The sequence below is a fragment of the Plectropomus leopardus genome, chromosome 16, assembly GCF_026936395.1.
Source record: "Plectropomus leopardus strain MGB_pleo_1.0 chromosome 16, ASM2693639v1, whole genome shotgun sequence".
Lineage (NCBI taxonomy): Eukaryota > Metazoa > Chordata > Actinopteri > Perciformes > Serranidae > Plectropomus > Plectropomus leopardus.
Window position 1 is genome coordinate 30742262 of NC_142191.1, and position 23428 is coordinate 30765689.

The 23428-nt window shown below is 39.1% G+C and overlaps 1 protein-coding gene across 4 annotated transcripts in view; it reads right to left on the bottom strand.

Annotated features, from left to right (window-relative positions):
- The window catches only part of cenpe (centromere protein E), a 43060-nt gene that overhangs the window by 3671 nt on the left and 15961 nt on the right, over positions 1–23428 (bottom strand). For all 4 annotated transcript variants that reach the window (XM_088089190.1, XM_088089191.1, XM_088089192.1 and 1 more), the window contains 36 exons: positions 21187–21420; positions 20320–20541; positions 20100–20192; positions 19193–19276; positions 18925–19041; positions 18695–18811; positions 18384–18605; positions 17638–17718; positions 17314–17397; positions 16135–16296; positions 15803–16024; positions 15611–15703; positions 14493–14576; positions 13532–13648; positions 13302–13418; positions 12965–13048; positions 12723–12839; positions 12122–12343; positions 11040–11120; positions 10717–10800; positions 9937–10098; positions 9593–9826; positions 8983–9099; positions 8205–8438; positions 6734–6817; positions 6404–6520; positions 5935–6156; positions 5744–5839; positions 5172–5252; positions 4679–4804; positions 4396–4578; positions 4101–4310; positions 2970–3182; positions 1901–2104; positions 906–1082; positions 28–131 (listed from right to left, as the gene is read on the bottom strand). In XM_088089190.1, coding sequence (XP_087945316.1) covers positions 28–131; positions 906–1082; positions 1901–2104; positions 2970–3182; positions 4101–4310; positions 4396–4578; positions 4679–4804; positions 5172–5252; positions 5744–5839; positions 5935–6156; positions 6404–6520; positions 6734–6817; positions 8205–8438; positions 8983–9099; positions 9593–9826; positions 9937–10098; positions 10717–10800; positions 11040–11120; positions 12122–12343; positions 12723–12839; positions 12965–13048; positions 13302–13418; positions 13532–13648; positions 14493–14576; positions 15611–15703; positions 15803–16024; positions 16135–16296; positions 17314–17397; positions 17638–17718; positions 18384–18605; positions 18695–18811; positions 18925–19041; positions 19193–19276; positions 20100–20192; positions 20320–20541; positions 21187–21420 — 5201 coding nt within the window. The remainder of the gene's footprint in view (positions 1–27; positions 132–905; positions 1083–1900; positions 2105–2969; positions 3183–4100; positions 4311–4395; positions 4579–4678; positions 4805–5171; positions 5253–5743; positions 5840–5934; positions 6157–6403; positions 6521–6733; positions 6818–8204; positions 8439–8982; positions 9100–9592; positions 9827–9936; positions 10099–10716; positions 10801–11039; positions 11121–12121; positions 12344–12722; positions 12840–12964; positions 13049–13301; positions 13419–13531; positions 13649–14492; positions 14577–15610; positions 15704–15802; positions 16025–16134; positions 16297–17313; positions 17398–17637; positions 17719–18383; positions 18606–18694; positions 18812–18924; positions 19042–19192; positions 19277–20099; positions 20193–20319; positions 20542–21186; positions 21421–23428) is intronic.

Consider the following 23428-nt stretch of genomic DNA (forward strand, 5'->3'; position numbering starts at 1 on the left):
CCTTAAAGTGTCATCCAAAGATCTTACTCTTGTTTGTGCTTATCAGATGCAGAAATCAGCTCCACCTCCATTTTCAGCAGTTTAGTTTGGAGTTTCTCCAACTCAACAGCACTGGGGGACGCATTCTTTTTCTAAACCACAGAGAAAAATATTATTACAACAAGCTGTACAAAAGCTTTGACCCTTTAACACCTGAGAAAACTGGCTTAATTTCTTTCAAAGGCATGAGAGGCAAAAGGAGATGAGCAACCTAACAAAAAAATGACCAAAACATTAGCAGGAAATTAACAAAAAGGTTTGAAGAAAACTACCTGAAATTAAGCAACAAAAAAGGAAAAGTTAAAGAAAAATATGCCAATACAAAACACAAAATTAAAGTTCTAAAAAAGAATAAGGAAAAAATACATAAAACACTCTAAAAATATAAAACCTAAAATCTGATTAGATTATAAATAAAACTTTCTGAACATTTTCCCCTAATTTTTTGATAATCTCAACTAATTCCCCAAGCTAATTTTTAATTTTCAGGTAAAATTCTTATCACCTTAGACCATGTTATTTGCAAGCTGCAGGAAATTTCTTTCCAAGTCGCTCATCGCCTTTTCCCCCCAAAAAATATTTATATATTTTTAAAAAAATAAATCAAAACCATTTTCTTAGATTTCAGAGGTTTAGATGCTTGTAAAAGGCATCTGAACACAGCACAAGAAAACTGATGATAATCCAGGTGTTAAAGGGTTAACAAAAAACTAAAAACATAATAAATGAGCTCAGAGTATAATGTCATATGAAGGTATGGCTATAAAGTTATAGTTTATATATATTAAGTATGAGCAGTCAGTTATAACAGAAGCTGCTATGAAGTTTTGTTGCGATGAGCCTAAAAATGCAGTCTTCAGACGGACCTCAGACTCTCGCAGTTTGCTCCTGAGGGCTTGGATCGCATTTTCCTTGTCCTCGACTTGCGCGCGGCTGTCCTGCAGCTCCGTCTGCAGCAGCTGGGTCGCCTGCTTATGGTTGGACACCCTGCTGTTGGCTTTAATCTGAGCGTCCTCCAGCTGCTTGTTTTGGACACGCAGCGCCTGAAAAACAGAAACATATCGGTCACCATCTGCAAATGAACAAGTCTCCCAGTCTAGCCATTTTGAGATGAGACACTGAGACCAAAGCGACACAAAGAGACAAGTCAGGAAGAGAAGAAACCAACAGCTTTGTGTTATTGTACCATGATAAGACCCAAACCAACAGGGTGTGATCCCGTCTGTGGCTCTCAGCCCACAGCTTCCCCTCAATTCTAATATTTTAGGCTTTATCACCATACACAATATGTATCTCCATATTGTTAAATATCTTCTGACCTACTACAGACTGCTAAAATAAACTTCTTAATAAAGTACTGTTACAATTAAGTTAAATAAAGTACTGTTGCAATAAAGTTAAATAAAGTACTTTTTCAATATTAAATTAAATTAAATATTGTTACAATAAAGTTCAGGGAAGTACTGTTACAATACAGTTAAATAAAGAACAGTTATATTAGAGTTAAAGAAGTACAGTTATATTGAAGTTAAAACACTGTTACAATAAAATTAAAGTACTGTTATATTTATGTTTTGGTGCTATTATTTTTTCATTAAATCAAGCACTGTTCCAATAAAGTTAAATGAAGTACTGTTACACTAAAGTACAATTACAGAAAAGTTAAATTAAGTCATGTAATGAAATTAATCGAGGCGGAGCCCCTGTTGCTCGTCTTTGGCCTTGTTTTTTGTTTCCCAAATGATGTGAAAAATGTTTCATCTCCAAAAACATCTAGTTTACGGTGACTGTTACCTAATGATACTACTTGATGACAGCATTCATAAAGCAAATATAAAACAAGATTTGTTAGAAAAAATACCTCGATTTTTTCTTCAGTTTGCTGGAGCTGAAGCACAAGTCGCTGGTTATCATTGAGCAGGGAGAGCTCTGTTTTGAGAGGAGCCCCCTCCAGCGCCCGCAGCACAGTGGAACTCTTACTTCTCTCCTCTCCGAGCTGAAGATCAGCCTGAGCCTTCAGCACCTTCAGCTCTTCAAACTGCGTGTTCTGCTCATCCACGATGCCCTGCAGGAGTCAAATTTTCAATATGACATTAGAAAGATGAGTGCGTAAAATGCACAGCAGAAACTCATTTCAGATTATTTTTTATTCCAGTGCTGTTGATGAAGTAGCTATGGAGTGAGTCATCTTGTTACCTTTGCATCTCTGTTGATGGTTGCACGTGCACATTACTGATAAGACACTCGAATGGCACCGGGTAAAGACAATTAATAATAAAGATTTATGGACCAGCGTGTAGGACAGTGATCAACTTAAGGCCCATGGGCCAAATCTGGACCCTTACAGGGTGCTGGGTGCCCCCCCAACCATTCTCTAATTCATAAAATCCTTGTAATGTCCTAAAATCCTAAAAAAATCCTGAAATCCAAATGTCTTTAAATCCTGGAATTTTCCTGAAATCCTAGAAATATCCTAAAATCTGACAGATGTCCTAAAATCCTAGAAATGTTCTTAAATCCTTAAAATGAGGTACAACGTACAAGGTAGATTTATTGTAAGAAATGAAATGAAAAGAAAGAAATGTCCTAGAATCTGAGAAATTCCCTAGACAGTTAACTTTAGCATTTGTTGTAATCTGCTAACCACCAACACATTTTAAAAAATATATTCATGGGAAAGTAAAAATGGACTTTGGGTAAGGGCATTTCTGGTTCACTCACCTTGCCAGTAGGGTTGCGGCTAAACTCAGTACTTTCAAGGGTAAAATTAAATTACTTCAGCACTACAGAGTACCCACTCTTGTTATATCATTTGGTGCCAAATTTGGGAGTGCAGCTGTGTGAAAACACCAGGCTCAGGCAAAGCTCAGGCAAAGCTCACCAAAGCTGGGGGGGATGACGGTGTTACTCTGCAGAGCCGGAGGACTCACCTGCAGAATCATCTTCCTGTGGTGCGCCACTGCAGATCTGTGGTCCAGCTCGACGCTCAGGATGCTGTCCACCCCGCTGAAGCTGATTGGCTGCTTGGTGAGCGCAGGCTTCAGCTGCTCCTTGAACGTCTCCCTGTGTGTGAGCTCAGCTGACAGCTCGCTGGGGAAAGACCTCATGTGGGCCCACAGCATGTCCAACACGCTGGCCATTTTCTACAAAACCAAAAGAATTGTCAATATGGGGGGGGGGATTTAATCTCCCGTGGGCTCGTGTCCCTGTGGAACCCCGTTGCCGCATGAGGTTTCTATGAACTGTATACATCTATAGCTTTTTTGGTTATTATTTATTTTTCAAAGTTCAGTCCTGCAGAGACAGGAGGAATATTTCCTCCAGCCAGTGTGGATGAAAGCCTGTCATCCTGTGGTGAGTCTTGTGCAGTAAGAATGCTGCTAGGTTCTGCCTGGTCCTTTGACCATCAGCAGGCTAATGTTTGCATCCATGCCACTGATGCTAGTTTCTTGTGTGTTTCTAAAAAATGCACGTTTCCTCCTGCTTCTCAGACGGTTGGGGTCGACATCTCTCCATTATGATTTATTTGTTGGCTTTTGGGATATCGGTCTTAAAGGGCGGGGCTTTGAAATGCACTAAATGTAACACGAGTAGAATCTGTCCTCTGCTCCGCTATACTCTATTTCTGACTGTGTGTGTGTGTGCACACATAACATCAGCATACTTAGTTTATTTGAATAAAACACAGTCTAGACCTGTTCTATAAGAAAAGTGACCTTAGATGACTAGTCATGATTTGGCGCTTTATATGTACATATAATAAAATAAAATAAAAGTGAGAGGGGTTCATGTCTGCAATGTTTAAAAGCCATTTGGTACGATGAGTTAAATTACAGAAAGACAGTGAATATTATCTATGGTAGCTAGCTAGCTGTGGCACATTATTTAGTCAGCTGCCACTATGCTAGTTTAGTGTGAATTGTGGTTGACACAGGGATGCAACAGGACGGTGAAATGATGTTAAAATGGGGCTCAGACATTGGTCAAAGTCATAAACACTTTCATGATCAATTACAAACTTAATGTGAGTTTCTGTCGAGGTGCTTTGTAGCAGAGCTCACCTGCAGATAGAGCTGCCTCTTGTCCAGCAGCTCCGTCAGTCTGTGGTGCCACAGTGCGTGGAAGTCCTCGTCTTTGGCGGAGAAGCAGGGGGCCTGCGCGCGGCACAGCAGCACATCCTGCAGGCGCCTCTCCTCAAAAACAGCCAAATCTGTCTTCACCAGCTCCTCAAACAGACTCCTGTAGCCCTGTGCTCGCTCCTGGAGGTGCTCCTGGTGAAGCAGAGAGCAGGAGTCATCACCTTGTCAAAAACAGTACGACCTCATGACATTCAAAAGGATAATGACAGATTTTTACCATAATTTTTCCCAGACTCAGAGTGGTCTGCAGCTGCAGCTGACACACGGCGCTGTAAGCATTCTCGGTGGCTTTTGGCAGAAAGCTACAATTAGCTGGCTTCATGGGACACAGCTCCTTGTCCAACGCTCCTATATACTTAGAACAAACGTCTATAACTCGCTGGAATTTTCCGAAGGATTCCTGCAACGATGAGTTCAGAGGTTGATGTTACAGTGGAGTCTTTTGTTAAGGTGCCTTTGACTTTCAGCTGCTGATTGATGAAATGAGTAGGTGTTCTTACCTGAAGCTGCCCCGTCGAATCCTCCAGCCGTGACGACACCGTTACCTTGACTCCACTGCCGCTCTGATCCAAACTGCTCAGCTGCTCTTTCAGAGCTGAGACGGTTTTGTTCGCTTCGTCGAGCAACTGCCAGAAAAAGGGAAAAACATTAAAACTTATAATATCAAATTTTCATGCAGGTGACACAATCTTATATACACATGGCTCTTCTCGACTTCAAGCTATATCAAGATTACAGTCTGCCTTTTCAGACATCTGTGCAGAACCTCAAACTCATTCTGAATGCTGTGGTGAAACTGCTAGCTGCTAGGAAGAAAAGGTGTTATGCTACTACCAAACGGCCCCATAATAACTTTCTCGCCACCTTTTAAGAATTTCTTTAAATTTGCAGGAACTTTTATGCTAAAATCAAACCATTTTGCTCAGAGTCAAAGCTTTAAATGCTTGTGGGAGGTGTCTGAACAAGTAAACTGATAAAAAATGATGAACAAACCTGCTGTGAGGCTTCAGCTTCAGCTTCAGCGTGACTCTGTCTCTCTCTGTACATCTGAAGCTGCTCCGCAAGCTGCTGCACCTGAGGTCAACAACAGAGGCAGTAAGGTCACTTCAAACAGGCATCACAGAAACCACTCACGTTAACAGATGGGGGGGCACTTTCTGAAACTAAAACACCTACGGATGGTTTCTGAAAGTGTTAGGGGAGCCTTAGCAGAGAGCTGCTGTCACCTCCTCAGCCTCATCTCTTAACGCTTTGAACTCTGAGAAAATTTGGTGAATGTCTTTTGAAAACATGGGGGACAAATGCAATGAGCAACTCGGCAAGAAATGTCCCGCAATTTGAAAGAAATTGGTGATTTGGTTTTTTTTTTAAAGTGAGTGAAGTCTCGAAAACTAAATTATATTTATATTTAACATAACTAAATATTAGAATTTAAATTATTTGACAGGATTATATTTTAAGCACCTTTTTTCAGGTCATTTCCTCTTTTTTTCTTTTTTATTTGTGAAAATGCACAAATCTTTTTATCCCAAAACATTTAGCTGTGGCAGCAGATGTGGACCTACTCTTTGTTGCAGCTTGGTGTCTCGTTCTCCTTCCTCAGCCTGCTGCTGTGAGTTCAACTGTTCCTGCTCACTTAACTTCTTCTGGAAGTCTGAGATCTACAATTAAAGAAGAACATAAGTAACTGAAATCACACAAGTGTCTTTGAAGCTGTTCTTAGATGACCAGTGACTTTATAGTTACGCAAATGTACCTTTTCCATCCTGTCCTCCAGTTCAGCTCTGAGCTGCTGCTTCTCCAGTCTCAGTCCCTCCAGTGTCTCCTGCAGCTGATCTCTGTCCTCACTGAGAGACGTCACTCTGCACTGCAGCTTCTCCATCTCCTCACTGTGAGTCTGAGAGCCGGACGTCCTCTCACACAGCAGACTGTCTCTCTCTGCTTCAACACTCTGCAGTGTCTCTGTCAGAGTCCTCATCTGTGAGGAAGAGGACAGTTAGAAGAATCATTTAAGTGTCTCTTTAACCTGTTTTTTATATATATATATATATATATATATATATATATATATATATATATATATATATATATATATATATATGTTTCCCTGTAACAAAATTATAAACTATCACAATTTTTTTCCATAATTCATAATTATCATTCCCTTTTTAATACAAGTTAAGTTAATGTTTAGTCAATAACAAAGTGATGTTTTCAACACTAACCTGTTGCTCTAAAGAGGAATCCTTCTCCTGACACAGTTTCTCCAGATCAGAGTTCATCTGTTTCTGCTCACTCAGCTCCTCTTCCACTGACTTCAGGAGTTCTCGTGTTGTAGAAGCCTGAAACAAAATGTTAACTTATATCAACTACTTATGCAAAAGTGTCATCAGGAGCAGAAACAATTGTGAAAAACAGGGGAATGTACTAAAAATGTAAATATTAAGTAAAGGAAATGCACAAAATAAATAATTATCAAAACTCAGTAGGTAAAAAACTGAAAAAAGTATGATTGCACCTACATTGGACTACATCATGAAGGCCAGTTAACTCACCGTGTTCATGTTCTGCTGCAGATCATATTCCAGCTGCCTCTTCTGCTCAGTCACAGTCTGCAGAGACACATTCAGCTGTGCTATCTGTTGAAGCAGATAGAAGGCCATTATTTATCCGTCAAATATTTGTAGCACAATACAAACACAGAAGACAGTTTTAACAAAACATGGGAAGGAAAAGTAAAGAATAATGAAAATTATCAGTGTATTTCACCAGAATGTGCCCAAAATGTGTCTTACTGAAGTTAAAACCTGATGCACCACTGCTGCATGGAGCCAAAACACACATCATGTGTGATTTTGGCCGTAAAGACTTGTGACCAAGATTTGTAGGAACAACACATTTTACAGTGTAAAAATAAACGTATAAAGATTATGATACACTGAATCCTTCTCTCTTCCTGCAAATGTTAAAACTTTAACTCATGATATAATTGCTGCCCCCTAAACATTGATGATTTTAACCCTTTGAAACCTGGATGGAAATTAGTTTTCCTGTGCTATGTTCAGATGCCCTTTACAAGCTGTTTGAGTCCTTTGAAACTTGAGAAAATTGTTTTTGGATTTCCTTTGAGAAAAAAAAGTCTAAAAAGGAACTATGCAGATATGGTACGAGATGTCCCAGAGAGCGCCAGAAATTAGGAAAGGGGAAAATGACTTGACATTGGTTTCTAAAAACAGAAAGAGTGTAATAGAGGGGGAAATTATTAAATGCAAAAATAAGAAAAAATGTCAAGAAAAGTATATTTATAATAATTATTAATATTATCATTAATCATTTAATCTATTTTTTAGTTTCTTTTTTTAACCCTGTTTTTTCAATTCACCTGTTTCCCCTTTTCTTTTCTTTTTTTGGTAAATTTGCAGTAATTTTCTTGTAACTCATAATTTGTAAACTGTTGATTTCTTTCAAAAACATGGGGAAAAATCAATGACAAACTTGGCAATAATGTTTTGGGTTTTTTTTAAACGAAAAATGTCCAGAAAATCAAATTTATGATTAACTTTTTTTTAAATTTAAAATTATGTTACAGGAAGAAAATAATAAAATTCATAACATATATATATATATATATATATATATATATATATATATATATATATATATATATGTTATTGTCATCACTTTTTAGGTAATTTACTGTTTTGTTATTTCTTTTTGTTGCTTATTTTAAGGCAATTATCTTGTAACTTTTTGATTTAATTTAAAAATTAATTTTTGGGCAATGTCTTTTTAAGTTGCTTCTCCCAGTCTTTTCTGAAAGAAATCAAACAAATTTGCTAATAGTCTAAAAGCTCCCACAGTTGACTTTAATTTTGTCACTTGAACCTTTAGCTGCATCATTGTACTGTATCAGAGCTACACTGGATGACAACACTGGCTGATATATGTTTTAACAATTCAAATCTCATCTCAAAATGACCTGACTAACTGTGGTGGAAATAGAGGAGACCCCAACTTGTCACAAACCTCAGTCTGCATTGTCTCCATCCTGTCCTCTAGTTCAGCTCTGAGCTGCTGCTTCTCCTGTCTCAGTCCCTCCAGTGTCTCCAGCAGCTGATCTCTGTCCTCACTGAGAGACGTCACTCTGCACTGCAGCTTCTCCATCTCCTCACTGTGAGTCTGAGCGTCAGCCGTCCTCTCACACAGCAGACTGTCTCTCTCTGCTTCAACACTCTGCAGTGTCTCTGTCAGAGTCCTCATCTGTGAGGAAAGAGGACAGTTAGAAGGATCATTCAAGTGTCTCTTTAACCCTTTGAAGCCTGAGCATATTGGTTTGATTCCTATCAAAGGGAAGAAGGCAGTGAGCAATTTGACACATGGCGTAAAAAGAGCAAAACAATAGTAAAAAGTCAATTAAAGAAAAAAGAAAATTACATTAAAAAAATGCATTTTTTTTCCTATAACATAAATGTAAACATATAACAATACTGATTATAAATATAGTTTTATGGATATTTTTTCTGTAGTTTTTATTTTTTATTTTAGTCTATTTTTAGGGAAAATAAACAAAAAGAGAAGTAAAAAACAAAAAAATAATATAGCTTTTCTATGACATAAGTTTAAATATATAATAATAATGATTATAAATATAGTTTTCTCGACATATTTTTTAAGTTTTTTGATAATTTTGTAATAATTACCACCCCCTTAAAAATGTAACAAAAGAATTTTCAGGCAGCTGTTGGAAAGACGCATTAAAGCAAATTCTTGGTAATTATAACAAAGTGATGTATTCGACACTAACCTGTTGCTCTAAAGAGGAATCCTTCTCCTGACACAGTTTCTCCAGATCAGAGTTCATCTGTTTCTGCTCACTCAGCTCCTCTTCCACTGACTTCAGGAGTTCTCGTGTTGTAGAAGCCTGAAACAAAATGTTAACTTTAGTCAACCATATAAACAAATGTCTCATCAGACTGAACATAAGCCAAAAAGAGGGGGAAGATACTCAAACAAACAGGAAAAGGACTTGAACAAAATGCAGAAAAATGTTTTTTTTTTCTGTAACATAATTTTAAAGATGATAATAACGACTAGAACTATAGTTTTCTGCACATTTTACTTAAAAAAGTCATTTTATTTTCTTGTCATCTTTTAGTAATTTCTTACATTTTGTGGGAAATTTCTTGAAAGTTGCCCATTGCATTCTCCCCATGTTTATGAGAGAAATCAAACCAATATGCTCAAAGTTTCAATAGCTTGTGAAAGGCGGCTAAAGGTCAGCACAAAAAAGATGTCAAACCAGGTTTTAAAGCTCGAGCTGCAGATTTAAACCATTTTCTACACTATTTCTGATAACAGCTGCTATTGTGCATCCCTACAATAGATGCTATTGTATGGAAATAAAGTTCTCAAACCTCAGTCTGGATCGTCTCCACCCTGTCCTCCAGTTCAGCTCTGAGCTGCTGCTTCTCCTGTCTCAGTCCCTCCAGTGTCTCCTGCAGCTGATCTCTGTCCTCACTGAGAGACGTCACTCTGCACTGCAGCTTCTCCATCTCCTCACTGTGAGTCTGAGAGCTGGACGTCCTCTCACACAGCAGACTGTCTCTCTCTGCTCGCACACTCTCCAGCTCCTCAGTCAGCCTCTGGAGCTGTGATGAGAGAATGGAGGAATGATTGTCATTTCAAATATTGAGACTGACATGAAAATAATGTCTGTATTTAAAGAAGCTTGGATGTGTGTATTAATTTATAGTCGTGCCTGATTCTGGAGCTCTTGCAGCTGGAGGGCGATCTCTGCATCTCTCTCACTGCTGGCTTTGCCCTCCAGCTCGGCCTTTTGACTCCTCAGCACGTTGAGCTCATCTTTCAGAGCTCTGATCTTCTCCTGAGACTCCCTCAGCTCCTCCTGGTTCTCGATCATCTGAAAGACACAAACACCATGTGAGTGGAAAGGTGAAGATCTACTGGGAGCGTATAACAGCAGGGTCAACAGTCTGCCATCAGCATCCAGGGGATTCTTGGGCTGTGTCATTACTACAGCTGCACAGATTAGTCCATAAATCCATTTATTAGCAACTACTTTGCGAATCAGTTCATTATCAAAGTTTTTTTTAAAGAAAAAATTTCAAAAATGCATCTGGTTCCAGATTCTCACATGTGGGAATTTGCTATTTTTCTTCATCATGCACAGCACTTAAGTATTATAACTGTGAGTGGAACAAAAGAAAAAATAAAAAAAATAAAAAAAGTTTTTTAATAAATCAATACAAAAAATACAGATTTTTGGAGAGAAACATACAAAAAATTTTTTTTGACATTATCAGTGTATTTGACCAAAGCTATAAATTGTGCATCATCACCGCTTGTAAACATTAAATTGAATATCTTAAGTTTTATAACTGAGTTGAAAAAAACCCCCAGACAAAACAAACAAACAAAAACAGAACATAGCAGAGAAATGTGCAGAAAACTGTGTTTTTCACCAAAGCTACAATTTGTGCATTAACACTGCTTATATAAAAAAAAGAAAAGAACTCACCAGCTCTACATTTTCTTGAAGGTCGGACTTCAGCTGGTTCACCTCCTCCTTACTTTTCTCCAGCTGCTCCTCAAGCTGTTGGATCTGAAGCACAATGCAGGGAAACATTTTCAGCATTACTCAGCATTTTCTCACAAAGCTTTCATCTGCATCTGAAAATACCTGCATCCATGAGCAACAACATGAACTGAATATCATTAAGCTCCAAAGTACAGTTTGTAGTATGGAGTTTGGTGCAGCAAGTTGTTTCTTGTTTTGATTAAGAGTCTCACCAATGTTTGGGGACAAATGAAATTTATGAAAGAAAAATGTCACAATCTAACCTGCAGAAGTCTGTCAGCCTCCTGTTCTTCTCTCAGTGACTGAGGCTCAGAGCCGAGCTGCTGCTGGAACTCACACTGCATCTGAACAACACACACAACACAGGAGAGAACAGTAAGACCAGGCTGGACTGGAAATGGGAAAAGGGAGAACAAATGGGAGCATTATTGGTGAGTTTGACATTAACGTGATCTTCTGCTCTCATCCTGTTGTGCTTCTTCATAACTGGCCCCACAGCTCTGGAGCAGAATGGACATCTACAAATCTGGTGAAGCCACTTGAACTGTTTTTTTTTTTTTGTTTGTTTGTGTATGCAGATTTTGCATAAAATTCAGTTCATCTAAAGAATATGCATAATAAGAAGCATGAAAAGTAAACAGATGAGACAACCTCAGGTGAAAATTTAATCCCGTTATGTTGCTGTAACGACTAAAGCATCTTAATTAGCTACAACAGTTCTATGGAATTGTCATCGTGGTTCTGAGAAACTAGTCTCGTTTCAGTTAGGGTTGTCCCGATAGGATCTGAAGGATCAGTTTTTGTAAGCACGCGGCCCCGCCCGATCCTCGTCCTCTCGTCAGTGTCATAAACTGAGAACACGATCTGCAGTAGATGTTGAGGTTTTATTGTAATCCTGTTTGTTACTCCAATAAGAAGAAGAAACTTCTTTTTTTCATGATTGTCTTAAGCTGCCAAACTACTTCAAGCAGAATTTATTTTTTTGTTAATTTTTAGTGAACTAGTTTTACTAGATGCTGTAATAAGTAGAACTGTGACTGAATTTTAATTGTTGTGACTGGGAATGTTACAGTTTAGCTATACACTACTTTGAAGTGGAATTGTAATAATATCAACACACTTTCTCTTTGTGCTTCACTGAGTGGATTTGAGAGCAATTTCTAAGAAAACATTTTGGTTTGTTTACTTTGTTGAAAAAACAAATACTGCACTATGTGGAACTGTGATAAGAGCCTATTAAAATTATTTTTAAGTTTAGTTTTCCCCTAGAAAGATGAGCAGTTTTCAGTGAGTGCCTGACATATACTGCAGTCTCAATTTAAGAAAATTTAGCCAAAGTTTTTACCATCTCCATCCTGTCCTCCAGTTGTGCTCTGAGCTGCTGCTTCTCCTGTCTCAGTCCCTCCAGTGTCTCCTGCAGCTGATCTTTGTCCTCACTGAGAGACGTCACTCTGAGCTGCAGCTTCTCCATCTCCTCACTGTGAGTCTGAGAGCCGGACGTCCTCTCACACAGCAGACTGTCTCTCTCTGCTTCAACACTCTGCAGTGTCTCTGTCAGAGTCCTCATCTGTGAGGAAGAGGACAGTTCAAAAGATTTATAGAAGCAAATTCTTGGTAATTATAACAGAATGATTTATTGATACTAACCCAGTGATACTAAACTTACAGCCCCTGATAGGGTGAAGAGTGGCACCCCCCAATCACTTTCTTATTCATAACAAAAATGGAGTGATTCACACCAGGAAATGTTTTTGTACTTTCAGTAAAAATACATTGCAGATCACATAAAACACACCCTCTGACAAAGGTCCTAGCTAAGCCCCTAATGAACTACACTCCTAGAAACGTCATAAAATCCTAGAAGTGTCCTACAATGGCCCCTGGCCTCCTGTCATTTTGCAAAAGCGGCCCCCAAAGCAAAGCAAGTTGAGTGTCCCTGCACTAACCTGTTGCTCTAAAGAGAAATCCTTCTCCTGACACAGTTTCTCCAGATCAGAGTTCATCTGTTTCTGCTCACTCAGCTCCTCTTCCACTGACTTCAGGAGTTCTCGTGTTGTAGAAGCCTGAAACAAAATGTTAAATTATATCAACTACATATGCAAAAGTGTCATCAGGAGCAGAAATATTAGAGAAAAATCTGTGCGATTGCAGCAACACTGGACTCCTTCATGAAGCTCAACTGCCTCACCGTGTTCATGTTCTGCTGCAGATCATATTCCAGCTGCCTCTTCTGCTCAGTCACAGTCTGCAGAGACACATTCAGCTGTGCTATCTGTTGAAGCAGATAGAAGCCCATTATTTATCCGTCAAATATTTGTAACACAATACAAACACAGAAGACAGTTTTTAACAGATCACAGAAAATAAAAAAACAAAAAACCCAGGATATTATTAATGTATTTCACCAGTTTCTCACTCTGAACCTTCTCCATTAGTCTTGGTTTGTTTACATGTCAGAAAGCAGTGAGAACACTGACAGTACAGGCAGAGTTTATAAAATATCCTTCATTAACATCTTAACTCACCTGTTGTTCTAAGTCCGATTCTTTCTGCTCACAGAGTTTCAGATGATCTGAGTTATTTCGTTTCTGCTCCTGGAGCTCCTCTTCAAGAGAATGCAGGAGACGCTGAGTCTCCTCAACCTAGAAATAAGAAAACACTTTTTAATTCAAAGAAGCATCAAAGGGGATAAAGTGCATCTACAAGAAAGACACTAAACACGCAGTTTTAATGAATCATGTTGCAAGGAACAAACCTGTTGTTCTAGCTGAGCTTCTCTCTCTTGGTTGAGTCTTTCCAGGTCAATGTTTCTTTCATTCTGCTCTTGGAGCTGCTGTTGAAGTGAATGCAGAAGACTCTGAGTCTCTGCAGCCTGGAAAGAGAAAAAAATGCTCATTTTCATTCATCTGTAACAGAGAGAAACTATATAAAAATGTGTGAGTAAAAGCTCTTTGAAACCACTGGCAGTGTGATCACACTTGAGGATTCTGTACAGGACACAGTGCATGAACATAGCAGCAAAGAGGCACCTGCTATATAAAGACAGAGTGGAGTTATAGCAGAGAATGAAGTCATGGTCCGCCTGTGTGTGTTGTAATTCGAGCTTCTGTTTTTTTTGTTGTGATAAGGCAGTCTGGCTGCACTTGCACTATTGGCTAGCAAATTGCTGCCACTGTCTGCCTCACAGATACAGCAGGTAATGTAGTGCCCACTAACTGGTTAACATTGTCAACTCTGTTGCTATTGTTAACAGTGTTAGCACTTTTCCGCCTGGAATATGCTGACTGCGTGAGCAGCGTGTGATGGCAACATCGCCGAACTGCAGCATGCTGCATGCTCATGGTGTTCACACTGACAGTGTTGTTGCTGCAACGCTTCTCCGGGGCTACCTGCTGCTATGAGTTTTGTATTTCCACATTTATAAGCACAAATTCTGCTTATTTATGAAGTCCTGCAAGCTCTTGCATTGTCAAAAGTACAGTCCTGCAAATATTTCAAAATAAAATGCTTTGTCTCAACATTTGATGGGATTCTGTTGACAGAAATGTTGTCAGAGGACTTTAATCAAGCAGAAAGTTTGAGTAAAATACATATATTTGTGTTTCCTCATCTCTGTGACAGATAAAGACATTGAAACTGCAATTAAATTTTAGTAGAGCTCCTTTAGACCCCAAAACCTAAGCTCCGAGTTTGACCACAAAACAACTTCTGCTCACCATCTCCACATTACACTGCAGATCGACTTCCAGCTGACTCTTCTGCTCACTGACGGCCTGTAAAGCAGCCTGGAGCTGATTTATCTGCAAAAGAAAAATGACCATATGCCATAATTCAAGGATTTTTAATCAAGAGTTTTGAAGGATAAGACTGGCATCATTCAGACAGGATGAAATAGTGCCTTGCTGGGGACTATTTTCAGTGGCAGATTTCTGCACATTCAGTGCTCTAGTGAGTATCTGGGGCAGCACAGTGCTGTATGTGAGACTGAGTAAAAAAAAAACATCAGTGTGTGTGTTCATGGTAATAAAGGAACACATCACCCACAGCAACAGTACGCAGGTTTTCATTACAGATTTGCACAAAACTTGAGCAATACTTTTAAAATGTCGATAAAACACAATTGCTAGATGACTGCGTTTCCACTGAGTGATGCTCTGCAACTTCTCTGGCGATAACATTACAAGAAGCATGGTGACAGATGCTCAAAACATTAGCAGCTTTATTTCTATTGCAGCCACCACACTGCATGTTATGTGAGTGATAATGGAAAGGCGGGCCCCTGATATGGGGGAGTGACCACATATGAGGGATTTCTGGGAGGTGATCGTCCAGGATTTCACACAGGAATCATGGATTCAAAACTTCGGGATGATTCGCACAACTTTTGAAGAGTTATGTGATTCAATAACACCTCTTGTAGCTCCTGCTGCATCGTGAGGGAGCCAGTTCCTACCAACAAGCACATAGCCATAGCATCATTTGACCTAGAAAAGCAAAAGTATTTCCATTGCAGTTTTGTGAAATACCGTTCTTTCAAATCACCTGAAATACCACCTCATGCGAGTGTAAAAACTTTTTTGTGATAAATAGTTTTTTTTTTACTGACGTGTTTCCATTAGTCATATTTTATATTCGCAATTTCGATTTGCGCCATTTGAGGGTTAATTGAAACCTGCCTAGTGTGACTCAGTGATGGATTCTAAAAAGTTTGGTGAGGAAGAAGATATGTCAGGCTTTGATAGAAGGAAACATTAATTGTTGGTTTAGGTTTTTTCATTGGATTTGTTGACAACAAGAAAATGATAAAACATAAAACTTAATTAACTGCTGTTACCTCTTGCTGAAGGTTGGTTACTTCCTCATTATGTGGTTGCTGCTCTGAGGACAGTGTCTCTGGCTGGTTAAACCTACTTTGGATTTGTGCAATCTGCAAGAGATTTAAAAAAACATCACTTTTTCTATTTCCCATTATAGGTAGCATGTGATTCAAACGATATGAAACAATGTACAAGTATTGTCAACAAACCATCTCCACCCTGTCCTCCAGTTCAGCTCTGAGCTGCTGCTTCTCTTGTCTCAGTCCCTCCAGTGTCTCCTGCAGCTGATCTCTGTCCTCACTGAGAGACGTCACTCTGCACTGCAGCTTCTCCATCTCCTCACTGTGAGTCTGAGTGCTGGACGTCCTCTCACACAGCAGACTGTCTCTCTCTGCTCGCACACTCTCCAGCTCCTCAGTCAGCCTCTGGAGCTGTGAGGAGAGAATGGAGGAATGATTGTCATTTCAAATATTGAGACTGACATGAAAATAATGTCTGTATTTAAAGAAGCTTGGATGTGTGTATTAATTTATAGTCGTGCCTGATTCTGGAGCTCTTGCAGCTGGAGGGCGATCTCTGCATCTCTCTCACTGCTGGCTTTGCCCTCCAGCTCGGCCTTTTGACTCCTCAGCACGTTGAGCTCATCTTTCAGAGCTCTGATCTTCTCCTGAGACTCCCTCAGCTCCTCCTGGTTCTCGATCATCTGAAAGACACAAACACCATGTGAGTGGAAAGGTGAAGATCTTTTTTTTTTGGTTGTTGAAATAATCACTAAACAGGAGAGCATGATCAGCAGTCTCCCATCAACAACCAGGGAAGACATGGGCTGTGTCATTACTACAGCTGCAAAGATTATATCCATTAATCCATTAAATGATAATTGATCAGCAACCATTTTCATAATCAATTCATTATTGTGGTTAATTTTTAAGCAAAAAATATTTTTAAAAAATTAATCTGGTTTGAGATTCTAAAATGTTGGAATCTACTGACTTCTTTCATCATGTAAAACACTAAATTGAATATACACATTTTATAAGTGGGAGTTGGACCAAAAAAGAAATAAACAAACAAAAGATTTAAAAAGATTTTTTAAAAAAGGAACGCAGGAGAGGAATTTACTAAAAAACTGGAAATCATCTTTATATTTCACCAAAGCTGCAAATTGTGCACCAACACTGCTTATAAACATTGAATTGAATATCTTAAGTTCTATAACTGTGGGTTGGACGAACAAAAAAAAAAAACACAACAACAACCAAAAAACAAATGGAACATAGGAGAATAATGTATAAAAAAATAGAGATTACGTGTGTATTTTTCCAGAGCTAAAAATTGTGCTACAACACTGCTTCTAAAGACTAACTGATACTGGATTTTCAGGGTCGATACCGATACCAATTTTTTGTAGTTAATGAGACCGATATTTGTAACTGAAAGGCATTTACAATAAAAATGAAAATATTTCTGTCAATATTTAGAGTTTGGAATATAACAAACTGACACAAAACTTGTGTGCAATTAAAAAAAAAAGTCAAGTAAAAAATAAAAAATAAAAAAAGCTCCCTGAGATTTTACAAAGTAAAAGTTCCTCCCACTTTGACCCATTCAGTGCCAAATGTCAGGCCTGATAATCTGCAGACCCCTGCTGTTACGTCTTATAACTGTGAGTTGGACCAAAAAACTAACAAAAAAACAAAAAACAAAAAGAAGAACTCACCAGCTCTACATTTTCTTGAAGGTCAGACTTCAGCTGGTTCACCTCCTCCTTACTTTTCTCCAGCTGCTCCTCAAGCTGTTGGATCTGAAGCACAATGCAGGGAAACATTTTCAGCATTACTCAGCATTTTCTCACAAAGCTTTCATCTGCATCTGAAAATACCTGCATCCATGAGCAACAACATGAACTGAATATCATTAAGCTCCAAAGTACAGTTTGTAGTATGGAGTTTGGTGCAGCAAGTTGTTTCTTGTTTTGATTAAGAGTCTCACCAATGTTTGGGGACAAATGAAATTTATGAAACAAAAAATGTCACAATCTAACCTGCAGAAGTCTGTCAGCCTCCTGTTCTTCTCTCAGTGACTGAGGCTCAGAGCCGAGCTGCTGCTGGAACTCACACTGCATCTGAACAACACACACAACACAGGAGAGAACAGTAAGACCAGGCTGGACTGGAAATCAATCTCCTTTCCTGGAGTCCTGGAATTTCTTGCCAGTGTTTGTTCAAAATATTTGATATGTGGGAGTTTAACCTAAAGGAATACTTCACCTTCTAAATGATCATTTGTATAACAACTACTCCCAAAAGAAACATTATTATCTCATTACACATACTCTCACACTCACATTACTACACGCGTCACTTCACACACTCGTTCCCTTCCCTGACCCTTACCCCCGAACAACCTTTTTGTTTTTAAAGCTTGAGTGTTTTGTCCTTTTTTCTCTTTTTCTACTCATTATTATTTTTTATCTAGTATTATTCCTTTCATTGTTATTATTGCTGTTATTATCAACACTATTATTATCATAATTATTACCTAACTTCCTAAATTTTATTTCATGAATATGAAATGGTTCCTGTGGATGCAGCGGAGAAAACAATAAAAAATAAATTAAATTAAAAAAAAACTGTGGGGTAGATTCTGAATATGACTGTATGATTTGTTGAAACAGAAATCTAAATTTGAAAAAAAAAAAAAAAAAATCAGAAACAGGAGTAGATTTCAGGGAGAATGCCCTCAGATATACCACTATCTCAATTTAGACTATTCATCCAAAGTTTTTACCATCTCCATCCTGTCCTCCAGTTCAGCTCTGAGCTGCTGCTTCTCTTGTCTCAGTCCCTCCAGTGTCTCCTGCAGCTGATGTCTCTCCTCACTGAGAGACGTCACTCTGCACTGCAGCTTCTCCATCTCCTCTGTGGAGCTCTGACAGCTGGCCTCCCTCTCAGACATCAGACCGTCTCTCTCTGCTCGCACACCCTCAAGCTGCTCCGTTAGAGCTTTGTTCTGTTTATGCAGAAAAGATTTCCAGCTGTCAGAACACTGACAGTTAAGGCCGAGTTTATAAAATATCCTTCATTAACATCTTAACTCACCTGTTGTTCTAAGTCCGATTCTTTCTGCTCACAGAGTTTCAGATGATCTGAGTTATTTCGTTTCTGCTCCTGGAGCTCCTCTTCAAGAGAATGCAGGAGACGCTGAGTCTCCGCAACCTAGAAATAAGAAAACACTTTTTAATTCAAAGAAGCATCAAAGGGGATAAAGTGCATCTACAAGAAAGACACTAAACACGCAGTTTTAATGAATCATGTTGCAAGGAACAAACCTGTTGTTCTAGCTGAGCTTGTCTCTCTTGGCTGAGTCTTTCCAGGTCAATGTTTCTTTCATTCTGCTCTTGGAGCTGCTGTTGAAGTGAATGCAGAAGACTCTGAGTCTCTGCAGCCTGGAAAGAGAAAAAAATGCTCATTTTCATTCATCTGTACTGGGAGGAACTCTATAACAACTGGTCAGCAAACCCTTTTCAACATCACTGGCGGTGTGATCACACTCAAACCCCAAAAATCTCAGTCTGACCATTAACAACTTCGCCTCACCATCTCCACATTATGCTGCAGATCAACTTCCAGCCGGCTCTTCTGCTCACCCACGGCCTGTAGAGCAGCCTGGAGTTGATTTATCTAAAGATAATGACCACATTTCATAATTAAAGCATTTTAAATCAAGAACCAGAGTTTTGAAACATGAGGCTGGTGTTTATCCATATTTTTCATATTGCCAATAAATCCTATGAAGAAACTAAAATCAACATTTGACCTTCCTACCAACTGGTTCTTACTGAAAGATGCAAAAGTACAGCTTCAATTCCTTTTATTCAGAATTTTTAAAAACATCAACGTACGATTCGTCACAGGTTACACATAATCTCCTCTATCTGTTAAATGCCAGAAAGACCAAGGAAATTACGTCCATGTTTTTTAATAATGTGAATACATCTCGAAGTTATGGAACCTTTTAGCCAAAGAAGTTAGCAATATTTTCAAAATCACTATTAAAAACAAAAGTGTCATTAATTTTCTAAAACACGTAGACAGTAGTTTTTAATAAAGATCAGACGGGGGAAACTGTACCGTTGTTGGGGACTATTTTCAGTGGCGGATGAATACACATTTGGTGCTGTAGGGAGTATTTGGGGCAGTGTAATGATGTGTGCAAGTTATTATGCATACTCTTATTGTGACGGCCAACCAGCAGATGGAGACTTAACATTCGCTGCTTTTCAGTGTAAGTTATTTTCATTCATTGTACAAAATAAGTAAAATGCTTCAACTTATGGATATCAGTTTGTGATATTGACAGAAGTCAGTATGTTAGCTGATACAGATATTTCATTTTGAATCTGCGACTGATGACGCGCCGATATTATAGTAGGTCTATTCATAGAATTTATTAACAATAGAAATTACAGAGTATAAGCAGACTTTGCGGCTAAACTGCTGTTACCTCTTGCTGAAGGTTGGTTACTTCCTCATCGTGTGGCTGCAGTTCTGAGGTCTGTGTCTCTGGCTGGTTAAACCCATGCTGGATTTGTGCAACCTGTTACAGATGATTTTTTTTTTTTTTTTAAATAACATTTTCTTTTTCTCTTTTGAGACAAACTCTGTATAAAAAGTTATGAAATAAACAGTCATAAACACAAGATAAAAAACGATTATAAACAAACCTTTTCCATCCTGTCCTCCAGTTCAGCTCTGAGCTGCTGCTTCTCCAGTCTCAGTCCCTCCAGTGTCTCCTGCAGCTGATCTCTGTCCTCACTGAGAGACGTCACTCTGCACTGCAGCTTCTCCATCTCCTCACTGTGAGTCTGAGCGTCAGCCGTCCTCTCACACAGCAGACTGTCTCTCTCTGCTTCAACACTCTGCAGTGTCTCTGTCAGACTCCTCATCTGTGAGGAAAGAGGACAGTTAGAAGAATCATTCAAGTGTCTCTTTAACCCTTTGAAGCCTGAGCATATTGGTTTGATTTCTATCAAAAACACGGGAAGAAGGTAGTGAGCAACTTAACATATAGCCCACAATAAGCAAGAAATTTGTAAAAAGCTACAAGGAATTTATCTGAATATAAGCCAAAACACAAATATAAAAAACTAAACACAAAAATGACCTGAAAATGTTCAGATAATTCAAGAAAATATTTTTTTCTGTAACATAGTTTTAAACATATATAATGACTAAGAGTATAGTTTTCTGCACATTTTTTCTTATTTTTTGAAAATTAACTCGTTTTAAGTTAATTTTCTTGTCTCCTTTTACTTATCCCTGACTATTTCTGGGACATTTCTTGCCAAGTTGGTCATTGCAATTTTCCCAAGTTTCTGAGAGAAATCTAACCCATTTGCTCAGGTTTAGCTTGTGGAAAGTGTCTGCAGGCAGCACAAAAACCATGTCCAACCAGGTTTTAAGGCTTCAGCTGCAGCTTTAAACCACTTTCAATCAAAATTTCTTATTACAGCTGCTATTGAGTGTACAAAAACATGTGTGCAGCCCTTCAGAGATGCTGTTTTATGGAAGTGGAGCTATAAGACTCAAACCTCAGTCTGCATTGTCTCCATCTTGTCCTCTAGTTCTGCTTTGAGCTGCTCCCTCTCCTGTCTCAGTCCCTCCAGTGTCTCCTGCAGCTGATCTCTGTCCTCACTGAGAGACGTCACTCTGAGCTGCAGCTTCTCCGTGTCCTCTGTGGAGCTCTGACAGCTGGCCTCCCTCTCAGACAGCAGACTGTCTCTCTCTGCACGCACACTCTCGAGCTCCTCAGTCAACCTCTGGAGCTGTCAGGAAAGAACGAACAATAAATTGTAATTTTACGTTTAAATAATCATCCAATTTGTGGCAAACTATTAATGGTCTCAGGAAGAAAAAGCAGAGCTTGGCTCAGGTTGTTTTTAGTTGTTCAAGAGTGGAAGCCTCACCTATATCCCTTGATAAAGTCTGGGGTGGTCAAGAAGCTGCTCAGTGACAAGGTGCTAAATGTGGATGAGATTTGCCCTAAGATACGAAAGGCTCGTGACATTGGGCTGTCTTGGTTGACACACCTCTTCAAAGTCACATGGAGGTTGTGGACAGTGCCTTTTGAAGGCTGGTTACTGTCACTGTTCCATGGATGTATTAAGAAGATCTGGATACAGCCAAGGAGGTAGGGCGCTGTTCACTCATCTAAGAGCTGCTGCTCATTGGTGCATGAGGGGAAAAACAAACTCTTTTTCCAGGTCTGGAATATCAACATCTATGGGCCCATGAGGCTTGTGCACTAGGCGCCTGTGTTCCTGAGCGGGTAACTTCCACCAGCCGAGCGACTGATTTCCAGTTTAGAGCTTTGCTAGCTTGAATGGCGGTCTAAAAACTTCTAACTAACTAACTAACTAATCTTGAGGCTCTTTTAGACTTTCCAAATGTTATTAAACAGATTGGCTTGTTTTGTGATAATGGGCTCTATAAATAAAACTGACTTGACTTAAATCTAGATAGTGACGCTCACACAAAAATTATACACTGATATACAGACCTCTCTTTTCCTATGTAAGTCAAAGGGGAAAAGTCTTTCTGGGACCGTGGGCATCTCGTAATAGACCCAGACGGCATATTTCCATTTTTTGCCACCATGTAAAATCTGCATAAAAGCCTGGCACACTTCCTCGGGGCTTAGGTAGTTCCCATTCTTAAGAAGGAGGACTGGATCCGCAGAAGTGCTTCTCGATGTGATGTGGTTCTGTTGCCATCACCACTGTGACCTTCTGCACATCCTGGGGCAGTTTGCGGTTGAATGTGAAGCAGTCAGGGAGACGGTCAGTTCCAGGGCATGTTTTTTTTTGGACTGAAAACAGTAGATTGCTCTTTCTGGGTTGGGAGTGAGCTGCTGCCCCAAGTGAAGGAGTCAAAGTAACATTAGTTCTTATTTTATTTGTTTTATTTCCTTTTAACTGTTGTTTACTTGATTTAGTCGTTTTTGGTTGACATTTTGCATCCTGAGTCTTGCATTATTTGTCCTCTCGTATTCATTTTTTTTAGAACCTTACCCTAGTTTAGTTAGTTTAGTCTCACCTGTGTTCAGTAGGACTGTTTAGTTTTCTGTTGTTGTATTGCCTTCTTTGTTTCCCATTTTTGCTTTTGCTTAGTTTGTCAAAGCACTTCATAAATTCAGTTTTTATAGGTTCTATATAAATAAGGTCACTATAATTATTTATTCATTCCAAAAATGAGAGTAAAATGATGTGGGAGGCTGAGTACTCCAGCTGTTAATGTACCAGTCTGTTGTAGTAAAAAGGGAGCTGAGCCAGAGGGCGAAGCTTTTAGATTTACCAGTCTTTCTACGTTCCAGCGCTCTTCAATGGCTAGAAGCTTGTGGTATTAATCAAAAGAACGCAGATACAAGCAGCCGAAATTAATTCCCTCTATAGGGTGGCTTGGATCACTAAATGAGACAGCGTGAGAAGCAGAGACATCTTGAAGTGGTTGGAGCATCTGATGAGGGTGCCTCTTGGGTACCTTCCTTTATAGGTTTTCCAGGCAGGTCAAACTGTTTCCAGACTGCAGTAGACCCAGAACACTCTGCAGTGATTATATATCTCATGTGGCTTAAGAACACTTCAAGGAGCTGGAAACTGCTGCTGCAACCCAGCTCCAGATAAGCGGTGGAAAATGGATGGATTAATGGCATATATAGTATATTATATTATTCTAATCAGTACTTAATTACAGTAATGTAGTAGAATAGAGAAGCATTATAAAGTGTATTTAGAGTTGTATAGTGTGGGAATGTGACTTTTATTGTCTGAATGA